At 39.2% G+C, this 13,642-nt stretch overlaps 1 protein-coding gene across 1 annotated transcript in view; it reads left to right on the top strand.

Annotated features, from left to right (window-relative positions):
• Window positions 1-13,642, top strand: part of ZNHIT6 (zinc finger HIT-type containing 6) — a 49,475-nt gene that overhangs the window by 32,118 nt on the left and 3,715 nt on the right. The window contains exon 9 of the mRNA XM_004582196.3: window positions 11,138-11,262. Coding sequence (XP_004582253.2) covers window positions 11,138-11,262 — 125 coding nt within the window. The remainder of the gene's footprint in view (window positions 1-11,137; window positions 11,263-13,642) is intronic.

Raw genomic sequence — 13,642 nt, 5'->3', positions numbered from 1 at the left:
GCAACCACGTGGGAGACCTGAAAGGGACTCTGGGCTCCTGGGTTCAGATTGGCTCAGCTCTGCCCGTTGCAGCCGTTTGGGAAGTGAATCAGTGGATGGAAGATCTTCCTCTTTGTCTATCCTCGTCTCTGTATATTTGACTTTCCAATAAAAATAAAAATAAATCCTTTAAAAAGTTACCTCAGAAAAAGAAGTACTGCCCATCAGAGATCCTAAGATGGCATCAAGTGATCGTCTGCCATCCCTGGGTATTGATGAGGTGTTGAGGTATTGTGGGAGGCTGCTAGGAACTACCCTTTTCCCTCTCTTCCTCCCTTCCCAGATATAAAAAGAAAAAAAAATGGGAACCGTTGTCTTATCTACTTTTCCCTGCATACCTCTACCCTTCCCACCCTAATCAGTGTCCACGTGGACGTACACCCTTCTCAACTAAACATCATCAAAAATAAATAAAGTGCCCACCCAGAGAGCAAGATTTTTGATAAATAGATTGATGAAGTTTGTGTTTTCACTTATTGTAGTTAAATGCATTGAGCCACTTCCATGTACTAGTATGTGGGGTGTGTAGACATCCAGAAGACCATTCCTCAGAGGCTGACACGGTAAAACTGCTACCTGCAGTTCCAACATCCCACACTGGTACGTGCACACTGGCCCTACTTTCAACTGTTGGCAGCCATCTGGGGAGTGAACCAGTGGATGGAGGATCTCTCTTTGCCTCTGTCTATCTTTCTCTTTCCCTTCCTCTCCCTCTCTCCCTTCCTCATCCCTCTCTTAGCTCTTTCAGGTAAATAAGTAAATCAATCTTCATTAAAAAAAAAAACAAAACACAGCCATCAAGGAGCAGGTCTAGAAGGAAAAGTAGATATGTGGCAAATACTACAAAGATACCTCGGTTTTTTTTTTTTTAAGATTAATTTATTTTTATTGGAAAGTCAAATATACAGAGACAAGGCTAGACAGAGAGGAAGATCTTCCATCCACTGATTCACTTCCCAAATGGCTGCAACAGGCAGAGCTGTGCCAATCCGAGCCCAGAGTCCCTTTCGGGTCGCCCACGTGGTTGCAGGGTCCCAAGGCTTTGGGCCGTCCTTGACTGCTTTCCCAGGCCTCAAGCAGAAAGCTGGATGGGAAGCAGGGCCACCGGGATTAGAATGAGGGCCCATATGGGATCCCGGCGTGTGTAAGGCGAGACCTTCAGCTGCTAAGATAGTATGCCACGTCCCAGATTGCTTTTTAAAACAAAGGGTGCCCAAAGCAGGTATGAGTATCTTTGCATGGGCATTCCAAACATATATTAATGGAAAGACATGCCAGTTAACCTTTACTTCTAGAAATTGACACAGAAATCTGAGATTTTAGATTTTAAACACAATTTAAGCATTATCTAGGTTTTAATTTCATAAATGTTACAGAAAATTATTGCCCTTCCTGGGGGTACTACCATGCTGTTCTCACACAGATTCTACTAGCAGTCTCCTGCTGTGCTAACTTTAATGAATAATTTTGGAGCACTTTTTGTTTAAAAAGCAATCAAAGAAAAGTATGAGCTATTTCTTTGGGGTAATTTTATTTTCATGCTGAGAGGATGTTTTTTAACTTAAAAATATATATATGTATGGGCCCGGCGGCATGGCCTAGCGGCTAAAGTCCTCGCCTTGAAAGCCCCGGGATCCCATATGGGCACCAGTTCTAATCCCGGCAGCTCCACTTCCCATCCAGCTGCCTGCTTGTGGCCTGGGAAAGCAGTGGAGGACGGCCCAATGCATTGGGACCCTGCACCCGTGTGGGAGACCTGGAAGAGGTTCCTGGTTCCCGGCTTCGGATCGGCGCACACCGGCCGTTGCGGCTCACTTGGGGAGTGAAACATCGGATGAAAGATCTTCCTCTCTGTCTCTCCTTCTCTCTGTATATCCGGCTTTCCAGTAATAATAAAAAAATCCTTAAAAAAAAAAAAAAAAAATATATATATATATATATATATGGTGATTTTGCTTTCTTTGTATCTTTATGGTTCTTTAATAGGAAATATTTTTAAATCATTTTCAATGAAATTGAAAGGTAAGATTTTTTTTTCCTATACCCTTCTAGAGAAGCTGATTTTGCATACCTCCATTGAAGCTCAGTTGACCTCTTTATGGCTTTCGTGGACACCCTTTTAACCAGAAAGCAGACACACTCCTCAGCCATACAATAGAGCTAACCTCTTAGCTTGGGCTGCTCTTCAGGCTATTATTCCTAAGCTCTGCCTGCCTGGTACACCAGTTCTCAAACTTACTTGGTACCGATAGGTCTGTTACCTGCCTTACTATAATGATGTCACTCCTTGCTTTTCACCACCCTCAAAGGTTCTGGTTTAGTAAATCTGATGGATGGATAAGCCTACATTCCTTAAAGTTTGTTCCCCATAGGGCATGCTGACGCTGATAACTTATTTCTGAGACCACACTTTGACAAACCATGACCAAGCTAGCAAACTTCTTAAAAGCATTTTTGGACTCCAGATATATCTGACATTTTTAAAAATATAATAAATATTTTCTAGATGTTTATTCATTTCAGTTGTTGCATTTATGCAATGAAGTATATCAATATTAGAATGGATTTTCTTTAAATCATATTTTTACTTTTTTTAAGATTTATATTTTTACTTTTTTTTTTAAGATTTATTTATTTTTATTACAAAGTCGGGTATACAGAGAGGAGGAGAGACAGAGAGGAAGATCTTCTGTCCACTGATTCACTCCCCAAGTGAGCCGCAAAGGCCAGTGCTGTGCCGATCCAATGCCGGGAACCAGGAACCTCCTCTGGGTCTCCCACATGGATCCCAATGCATTGGGCCGTCCTCCACTGCTTTCCCAAGCTACAAGCAGGGAGCTGCATGTGAAGTGGAGCTGCCGGGATTAGAACCGGCACGCATATGGGATCCCGGGGCGTTCAAGGCGAGGACTTTAGCCACTAGGCCACGCCGCCGGGCCCTATTTTTACTTCTTAAAGGTTCAAATCAGGCCCGCAGTGGTGGCCTAGGGACTAAAGTCCTCACCTTGCACATGCTGGGATCCCATATGGGTGCTGGTTCTAATCCTGGCAGCTCTGTGTACCATCAGGCTCCCTGCCTGTGGCCTTGGAAAGCAGTCAAGGATGGCCCAAAGCCTTGGGACCCTGGATCCATGTGGGAGACCCGAAAGGGGGTCCTGGCAACTGGCTTCAGATCGGCACAGCTCCAGCCATTACAGTCACTTAGGGAGTGAATCATTGGATGGAAGATCTTTCAATAAAAATAAATAAGTTAAAAATAATAAAGATACTAATCTATGCCTGTTTGCTGATTAAACTAGGAAAATTGGATTATCTTGTTTTGGGCTTACAGAAAATAATTGAAAAATGCCCTTCAAAGATATCCTAAATAGGAAATGTATATGTGTTAAAAGCTAGGGTTAATTTTTTTTCCTGAGGCACAGCATGATAGCCTAGTGACTACATGCTTGCCTTAAATGTACTGGCAGTCCATATGGGTGCCAGTTCATGTCCCAGCTACTCCACTTCCATCCAGCTCCTTGCTTGTGACCTGGAAAAGCAGTGGATGTTGGCCTAAAGCATTGCGTTCCTGTACCAATGTGGAGACCTGGAGAAGCTCCTAATTCCTGGCTTGGGATCAGATCGACTCAGCCACTTGCCACCACTTGGAAAGTGAACCAGCAGATGAAAGACCTTTCTCTCTGTCTCCTCTGTAAATCTGCCTTTCCAATAAAAATAAATAAATGTTAGGAAAGAAAAAAAAACCCTCCAGGACCAGAACTATGGCATAGTGCTTAAAGCTGCCTCCAGCTGTGCTGACATCCCATACAGGCAGGCAGCAGTTCATGTGCCAGCTGCTCCAACTTTTTTTTTTTTAAGATTTATTTAATTTTTTTTATTTTGACAATCTTTACATAGTTAATTTGGGTAAAAACGTTCAAGGGCTATAGGAAAGTGGGTAAGACTATTATTTCCATATTGTTTCCTTCATGTATCTAAGGTAAATGGGGATATTGAGGGAGAAGCCCCACACAGTTTCCCACCCACCCCAAGTCCCGGATGTGGGGCATGCTCTTAGATACTTGCTCAGGTGGTTTTGATAGTTCACCAGTTATGAATTGCTGCCGATCTCGCCATTCCAAACACGATGAGGTTGTTGAAGAATCCACTGATTGACATAGTCCATCATAGCGTCTCCATTTACCCAGTATTTCGGTGCCAACATATAGCTGAGGTGGTTGATTGACTTGTTCTGTCGTCTGTCTTTTCTTGGTTAGGGTTCTGAGTCCGGCAGTTCAATTAGATTTATTTAATTTTATTGTAAATTCAGATAAACAAACAGGAGAGACAGCAAGGAAGATCTTCTGTCCACTGGTTCACTCCCCCAAGTGGCTACAGTGGCTGGAGCTGAGCCCATCTGAAAGAGTCTCCCAGGGGCGTGTGCAGGGTCCCAAGTCCTTGGGCAGTTCTCTGCTTTCCCAGGCCACAGGCAGGGAGCTGGAAGGAAAGTGGAGCAGCTGGGATATGAACCAGCACCCATGTGGCATCCCAACAAATGCAAGGAGAGGACTTTAGCCACTAGTCTGCTATGCTGAGCCCAGAACAGTTTAATTTTTTAATCATCAACATTTATAGTAAACTGTTTTTGTGTGTTTAGTAAGGAAACTGTGTAATATAAAATGAAATTTTTTATCTAAAAACTTGCAAAATATTTTAGCTGTCAAATATACTAAATGCTTTTAATGCTAGTTGTGTTATAGAAGATCTTGCACTCAATTGTATATTCTCTTTAGAAGAAATAATGACATGTACTTGATTTTAGTTTCAACCTCCAGTGTAGAAACTTTTCGCAGGTAGGTTTTTATAGGCTCCAGAAAGGTTTGTATTTTACATTTATTCCCATATCTGCCTGCTAATGTCTGCTCGGTACTGTGGAACAAGCTGACTTTCCTATCGCCATCATACATATAGACTGTTTTCCTGGAAAGTCTTTACCCTTTCACCTCTGTTGATATCTGTGGTTCATTATTGTAGTCCTAGTACAAAAACAGTGCCTAGAATATGGTAGACTGTGTAATATTCTTGAATAAGGAATAAATGATCAGTTAGGTATAGGAGCTGACAAGATCTGCTTTATTGTCCAAAGTCTGCATTTGCTTGAATTATGTTAAGAAGATATCTAATTGTTTAACTTACCAGTTTTTCAGGACTTTAGTGTCTCTCCAGAAAGACCTTTCCCTCCCCTCAAAAAAAGTTCCTGCTAACTCTAAAATGCTAGGATATAGTTAATTCATGAACTGTTTAACCAACCTTTGAGCCAGCGTTTCTCTAGTGAACCTAATCATGTTTTGTAGAGTGTTACATCCTAATAAAGGTTAAAAGTGTAAAAATCTATGTTAATCAGTCATGTGCATCAGCTCGGGAGGAAATGTATGCTTTGTTGACAGACTGATGAAAATTCCCTACACTAACATGGAGAAGCAATTTGAAAAAAAATCAATAGCATATTAGATGCTTGAAACTTGCCAAGAATATAGAACTTAGATGTTCTTACCATAAGTGAAAAGAAAAGTTTAATTATATGAGGTGATAGGTATGTTTATTAGCTTGATTGTGCAAAATCATTTCATAATGCAGATTATATCAAAAAATTAAGTTGTTAGACCTTATATAATTCCCGTTTTAACCCAGCAGCCTAAATACTGAAAACATTGTGCAGCGTAAAAGAACATTTCAGTGTGGTTACAAAACACAAGGTCATGTTTATTGAGTACCTACTTAGCTGTGGATTTCTAGAATGACTCTTGTCACAGTGAAATTCAGTAGTTTGTGTGATGCCCTCAATAAACTATAGAGTTTAGTTCTCTGAACTTTAATTACCTAGCAGATTGCCTGTATGTGTTAAACACTAAATAAGTATAAGAAGAGTCAATTGATGAACAAGTACCAGGCACTATATTTATGTTTTCATATGTATCCTATTAGCATATATCCTGTGTTTATGCTTTATCAAATTGTACTCTGGTTCTGAAAAATTAGTTTAGCTGAAAAGGCCATGTTACATTTACAAAGCCAAGATTTTAACTCGAGTCTGTTCATAAAATTAGTGTTTTGTGTTTTTTTCTTCCAATTGACAACTTATCAGATCATAAATATAATTTCTGATGAGTATGTAATTCTGTACTAGGAATACTCAAGTTACTTTTTGAAGTATAAGATCTATTATTGGTACTAATTTGACAATTTACAATTTTATGTTATTTCAAAGGAATTTGGTGAGTGAGTTAGTGTTTCATGTATCTTTGGTTCCAGAATACTAATGAACTTCATTATGCTAGAATGAGCCATACTTTAAAACATTTAGCTGGGACTGATACAATGACTCCACAGGCTGACCTCCACCTACTAGCACCTGCATCCCAAATGGGCACTGGTTTGTGTCCCAGCTGCTCCACTTACATAGCCTGAGAAAGCAGCAGAGAATGGCCCAAGTCCTTGGGTCCCAGCATCCATAGGGAAGACCCGGAAGAAGCTCCTGGCTCCTGGCTTTGAATCAGCTCAGCTTCAGCCGTTGCAGCAATTTGGGGAATGAAGCATCAGATGAAGGATTTCTCTATTTCCTCTCTTAAATCTGCCTTTCAAATAACAATAAATAAATGTTTTTAAAAAATTTAGCTGTCAGATTGCAATCATCTGGTCTGTATTGTATTAAGGTTATTTTAAACCAAAGTCTCAGCTTTGTGCTTGAAGAATGAATTATTTGTACTTTTTTACCCAGAAATCTAAATTGAAAAATAAATACAACTGTACAAGTATGTAGGTTTAGTGCTACCTCTGTGTCACTCTGCCTTTCAAATAAATAAAAATACATTGTTAAAAAAAAATTCTTAAATTTTAGAGCTCGAAGGATCCCATGACTATGGTGGGCTAGGGATTGCAATTAGATGGCTAAATTTGAAGAAGTTTCAGCTTTTCATGTTTTTGGGGATTAAGAGGGATGGTAAAACCAAAAAGTAGCAGTAGTCAGAAAGGAAATTGACTTGTTAGCACCCCATCCTTTTAAAAATCTGTCCCATTTTGAGTTTCAAGGAGGTTTGCATGTGGGGGGCAGTTGTTTTTAAAACTCCCTTATTTTATGATAAAACACAGACAAAAAAGTTCAAGAATTTCATCTGTTTCTTTGAAAGTTAGTAACAGAACCAAGGTTAAGAGTGCACCCCCGAATATCAAGACAGTGTTGTCTATGTAATGTCAGTCTCACACCTGTTTAGCCTGCTATTTGTAATAGCCCTGTGAAACTGCCCAAGACAGAGGTCACCAATGAACCTGTGAGGGTGAGCAAGTGAAATAACAAGAGAAAATGCCTGAGAGTTTAAGGGTAAAAGAAAAGACAAATGTTGGTATTTTACTTCTTAAATTAACTAGTGTGTCTTGTGGTAGCAGAATCATTCTAATGGAAATACCAGAGCTGATGAAAATTCCAAAAAGATAAAGCTGTCCCTTAGGGATTAATGACTTATTGCTGGCAGGGGAGCTAAAGCCTAAATATTTTAGGCAGTGCAAACAAAGCTAGACTCCTAAAACTTGTCTTATGATACTAGAAATGCAGATTTAAGGCACTTTGGGCCTCTTTAAAGTAAATGTGACAATAAAAGAATGGCTTGAAAGTTATATTGGCCATGGTAAGGCTATACTTAAAATGCATAGAAAGGAAAATGCGAAGGGTGTTCAGAAAGTTCACAAAATGTGCTTTATGAAAAACTATGGATTTCAAATTTTTTAAACCGAAATAATTTTTAGTTGCTTTTTTCACAATCTTTGAAGTCATAATGTGCTCAATGCCTGCAATTTCTTATTTGTAAGAAAAATATATTGGCTATCCTGAACTAAAGCTGATTTCTTGTTTGTTAATTTGAAAGGCAAACTTAGAGAGAGAGGGATGAATAGTGGTCCTCCATCTGCTGGTTTACTCCCCAGATGACTGCAGTGGGCCAGGGCTGGGCCAGACTTAAGCCAAGAGCCAGGAGTTTATTATGGGTCTCCCACATGGGTGCTGGGGCCTAGTGGCCAAAGTCTTTGCCTTGCATACACCAGGATCCCATATGGGCCCTGGTTTGTATCCCAACTACTACATTTCCCATCCAGCTCCCTGCTGTGGTCTGGAAAGCAGTCTAGGATGCCCCACAGCCTGGGACCCTGCACCTGCCGGGGGAACCCTGCACCTGCCGGGAAGACCCAGAAGAAGCTCCTGCCCCTGGCTTTGGGTCACTGCAGCCACTTGGGGAGTGAAGCAGTGGATGGAAGATCTTTCTCGCTGTGTCTCGTTCTCTCTGTGAATCTGCCTTTCTAATAAAATCTAATAAAAATAAATAACTCTTTAAAAATGTGCTCAGGGTTATGTGATGGGTTTTATTGAATAAATGAGCTAACTTCCTGTGTTTTATTATGTAACTCTAAGATGGGACTATCATTATTCCTATCATCAAGCACAAATTCCACATCAGTGAATGAGCTAGGATTATTGCTCAGTGACTTCAAACCTATATAACCACTAAATGTTACTGTTTCATTAAATTAAATTTTATGTCCATGAAAAGTTAAGCCCATATAGTTTGATAACTTTTCTTAATGAAGAGTTTACATAATTTGCTTTTAAATTGCTGGTATTAATGGTTGGCTGAGTAACTACTAGTAAAGGAAAAAAATCTAAGACACTGAGCATTTAAGCTGAAAGGGTATTAGTGTGAACTCTGACTTTTCAGGTAGCAGGCTAAAAACCTACAGCCTAAAGCATGCTGCTGCTCACTAGCAGGCAGTGTTGTCTCTATTAGAAAAGGGCAGCATTCTGATACTAGCTAAAATCCGGTGATGCTGATCAACACATGTAATGGGCATTTAGCCTATCAGAATGTCTAGTTCAGTGACCAACTCCCGCCTCCCTAACTCCAGGTTGGCAGCATTTGTGGCTCAAGTAACTGGGTTCCCATATGATACCCATTTAGGAGATGTGGATTGAGTTGCCAGCTCTCAACTTTGGCCCAGCACAGTCCCGGCCATTGTGGACATTTAGAGAGTGAACTAGCAGATGGGAGGTCTCTTTTATCTGTTTTTTGTTGTTGGTTTTTTTCTGTCTGTCTCCCTCCTGTTAAGTAAGCAAAATTTGCATTTCTTTAGCATCAAAATGGTGCATTAGTTGTTTTAAATCTTTACATTCCGAGTGCCTTATAAAATGCCTGCTTGACACATAATATTGGAGCCAAAATCCCCCCAAGTAAAAAAATGTAATTATTACAGTTTTAGAATTGAAAGAATGTATAACATGTCATATGCTTGTATTTTTATGTTTCTCTGAACATTTTCCTATGTTGGCAGCTTGTTTTACACAGTATCAGCAATAACATTAGACTCAAATTGCCATGTGACTTTTGAACCTTTTTTGTTATGCCTGTTTCAGCTTTGGGTATCTAGAGGATTTTAGCAAAGATTTAGTGTTAAAAAAGTAAAATAGCCGAAACATGAAGTGTACACTGAAAATTATATACAAAAAACTGAAGTAAGAGGAAAGCATTCTTAATTTTTTGAAATGTCTCTTTATGGAAACCTTATGATGCAGTTACATGCACAAGATAAGCTGTGCTTGCAGGATAAAGAGAAATGATGCTTAAAAGATGTGAAGCTATGGGATCTTTTCTTCCTTAGAGTTGCCCTCCAATCACTTTGGCAGGAAACCTCTCTCTCCCTTTCTTAAATAAAGTTTGCTTCAAAAAAAAAAGTAAAAGACTAAGAACATCTGTATCATATTACCCATGGACAAGAATGTATATGTGTATATATTCTGTGATCTCTGGACCCTCGGATACTAGTTTAGAAAAATTACATTTCAGCGTTTTTATCAACATAAAGCATTGAGTGATTCTAGATTTTATCATTTAATTCCAGTGGTGAAGTAGGTGGTCAAGGAAGCAATTCGTTTTCATAGTAGGTTGACCTGGCTTTGCATTTTGTTTATCATTGCTATTCTGTTTGAACATTGTTGCATGGCACTGATTTGGAGCACAAAAAAGTTACTACACCAGAGCACTTAGCAACTGCTGCTTATCTGCTGAGATCTGGTGCAAATAATTTGTTGCTAATTCAGAAACATGCAAGTTTGTAAATGATTTATTTACTCTTTAAATTGCACAAGATTCAGCTATATCCCAGAGATAACCTCCGTCTTGAGCACTCTGTTTCAGCGTGTTAAGGGTGGCTTTGCAGCTGTCAACTGGGTATGCCATGGAATGTGCATTTTGCACATAAATATCATGTGTCATTTGTAGACATGAGTAAGAAAGCTGGGGACGTTCTGCACTACATCTCTAAGCTTGTTCCCAGCTTCCTCCCTGTTGACTGACATGAATGTTCACATGCCAACATATTCCCACGTGCACCCACTGATGAGCTAGCTAAAATTCTGCCTTTCTCTCCCACCCCAGAAAGAGTTATAGGAATGCCTCTTTAATCAACCCAGACTTTGAGATTTTTAAGTAATAACATAAGAATTGTACAGTTTAATGAATGTTAGTGTCTACCTGTGGTAGATTGAACAGCTGTGCCATGGTATGTGACTTATAAAGTCAGTTTTAGTTTCAAAATGAAGGAGTCCATATTTCATTGCATGACATTACAAAGTTACAGAAACCAGTTACTATTGGCATTATTATAAGAGTATTGTGTAACCAGGTCTTTTTGCTACCTTATGATACTAGAAATTATCACCTAATAGGGTTTTTGTTTTGTTTTGCTTTGTTTTCAAGTAAGGTTTAAAGTTAATATATTTGAAGAACTTGGATATTCATCTATTTCTTCTTTATATATGACAGAGAGATTCATGGCACAATAAATATAGATGTTATAGAAGACCAGCTATTCTGTTAGTAAATATTGATGACTTGTCCTAGAGTTCTTATGTAGGCATATCTTACATATTTTTTATTTAAAGATCCTCAATAATGCCTCTTTTTAAATTTTTGTAGAAGTTATTAAACACTTTATCCTAAGGTAATAGCTACTGAATTAATGTTGTCGCCTTTAAATTTTTTAATGCAGTGTGCTCTTATTTTGCTTTTTTATTAAAAAGGTACTATGAACTGGATCTTTGTAAAAGTCTCCTAGACAATCTGAGGAACAAAGTGATCATTGAATACCCAACATTTCATGTGGTGTTGAAGGGATCCAGTAATGACATGAAAATTCTTCAACAAGGTAGACATAAATTTGTTTCTGCAGTGCTTAAAGTATCTAGAGAATCTGAAACATTTGTAAGACTGACCTTACATCTTTTCGTATGTTTTTCTCTTATGTTTTCACTTTTCTGTAGTTGACTATATTTGTTAATAATGTAAGGAAACAAATGAGTGTGCTGCCTCTTCTGTCCTGCTGGAGAGCGTCTAAGCTTGTGGTGCCCATTTTGCATGAATGAGTAAAACTGAATGTCAAGCTGTAAAAGATAACGGCCTCACTGGGATTCTGCTATTTTCTCTCTCAGTCATTCATTTCCTCATTTATTGATGAAGCCAGTAGTCTTTAAGGAGCAATCTTAGTCCAAGATCAGATAAGCTTATTCCCTAATTAAAACTCCTTTTAAAAAAATTGTTGAACTTGAAAGAATTATATATAGAGAGAGAAACAAAAATTTCCATCCACTGTTTCACTCCCCAAATGCCTGCAGTGGCCAAAGCTGAGCTGATCTAAAGATAGAAGCCAGGAGCCTCCTCTGAAACTTGAATGTGTGTAGGAGTGCAAGAACCTGAGTCATACTCCTCTACTTTCCCAAGCCACTGCAGGGAGCTGGATCAGTACACTGAGCAGCCAGGACCTGGACTGGCACCCATATAATGTCAGCACTTCAGGTGGAAAATTAGTTTGCTACATCACTGCACTGAAACTCTTGACAGAATCCTAATTGATGCATTACAGAAAGGTTTTATTGTCCTTCTACCTTATAACAAAATGTAAGGTGGCAAGAAATATTTTGTTGTAGAATTGTAGTTGTATTTAGACCAAGCTACTGCCATTAACCCTCAACATCATCTTTTACACATATTTTCCTCTTGATTTTGTGTCCTTGGCCATATGGAGGATGGTTTGAGTTAAAGAAGGAAAGAAACATAAAGGCCTATCAACAGAAAGTTTTTTTGGAAGTGAAGCAACTGGAACCATATCAGCGCCCATGGTCACATGAAGACCTGCACCATAGGCAGCAGCTTAATCTACTATGCCACAGTGCTAGTAGTGGATAAAATGACATTTCTGAATATAATTCCAGAGCATGAATAAAATTCAGTTAAAAGATGAATAAAGCTATCGGACACTACTTTGAGCTAAGAACTACAGATCCAGGCCAGGTTTCATTCTAAGCTCCCTCTGAGAAATGTGAAATCCTTTGCCTTAAACTGAACTCTTTAGAACAAAACAAACAATATGTATAAACACACACACACACACACACACACGCATTGCTTGAAATGTCCAGGTTTCGCTGCTAAACTGGTGCATGGGCTGTCAGAAGCAGTAAACTTACATTATAAAATATTTTCTGGGGCCCGGCGGCATGGCTTAGCGGCTAAAGTCCTCCCCTTGAGCGCGCCCGGATCCCATATGGGCACTGGTTCTAATCCCGGCAGCTCCACCTCCCATCCAGTTTCCTGCTTGTGGCCTGGGAAAGCAGTTGAGGACGGCCCAAAGCCTTGGGTTCCTGCACCCGTGTGGGAGACTGGAGGAGGTTCCTGGTTCCTGGCTTCAGATCAGCGCAGCACCGGCCGTTGCGGTCACTTGGGGAGTGAATCATAGGATGGAAGATCTTCCTCTCCGTCTCTCCTCCTCTATGTATATCCGCCTTTCCAATAAAAATAAATAAATCTTTAAAAAAAAAGATATTTTCTGTATATGTGCATAGCTTTTTATTGCTGGTAAAAGTTAACAGAATACATTTTTTTCCCTCAAGGTAGCCTAAATTTTGTCAGGGGCACAGACTGATACCAGATTGTAATCAGCAAATATGAATTATTCAGTTATAAATATGAGCCTCTAAATCTTGTATTTGTTCTTTATATTTTTCATAATTTGAGGGACAGTTTTGTTTCTTAAAATACATTAGGGGTTGTAGCTTTAAATGACCAGTTCCATTTTTTTTAGAGCTTTATAAAACCTTACTTTTTCCTTAATATATTCCCTCTCTCTAAATGTTAGTTTCAGGGAAAGTTGTTAGTAATGTCAGTTACCAGCCAGGGCAAACATTGTCTGTGTAAATAAACACAGCTCACACAGCTCCTCTTTCACCTTGTTTAGAAATGCATGTCCAAGTAAGGCTTCCTGTAATGAAGCAATAAGAAAAACCCACTTTCGTGTAGGTTCTTGGAGCCTTATTAAATAAGCTTTGATCTTGGTAGATAATGTTAAACTTATTTACAAGAAAACAGGCAACATGTACTTTTAGTACAGAGGAATTATTTAGAACTGCTGTAGCAAAGAACTGAAGATCTGACAGGATTTTAAGACTGCTGTCAATGTTATCATTGAAGCTAAACATACCTTGACAGTAGTGCCAAATCTTCCTATATTCACATACAGTCTTGGAAACTAT

Source organism: Ochotona princeps, chromosome 2, assembly GCF_030435755.1.
Source record: "Ochotona princeps isolate mOchPri1 chromosome 2, mOchPri1.hap1, whole genome shotgun sequence".
Classification (NCBI taxonomy): Eukaryota; Metazoa; Chordata; class Mammalia; order Lagomorpha; family Ochotonidae; genus Ochotona; species Ochotona princeps.
Note: the sequence above shows the minus strand (reverse complement) of the source record. Positions and strands in the feature narration are given on the sequence as shown.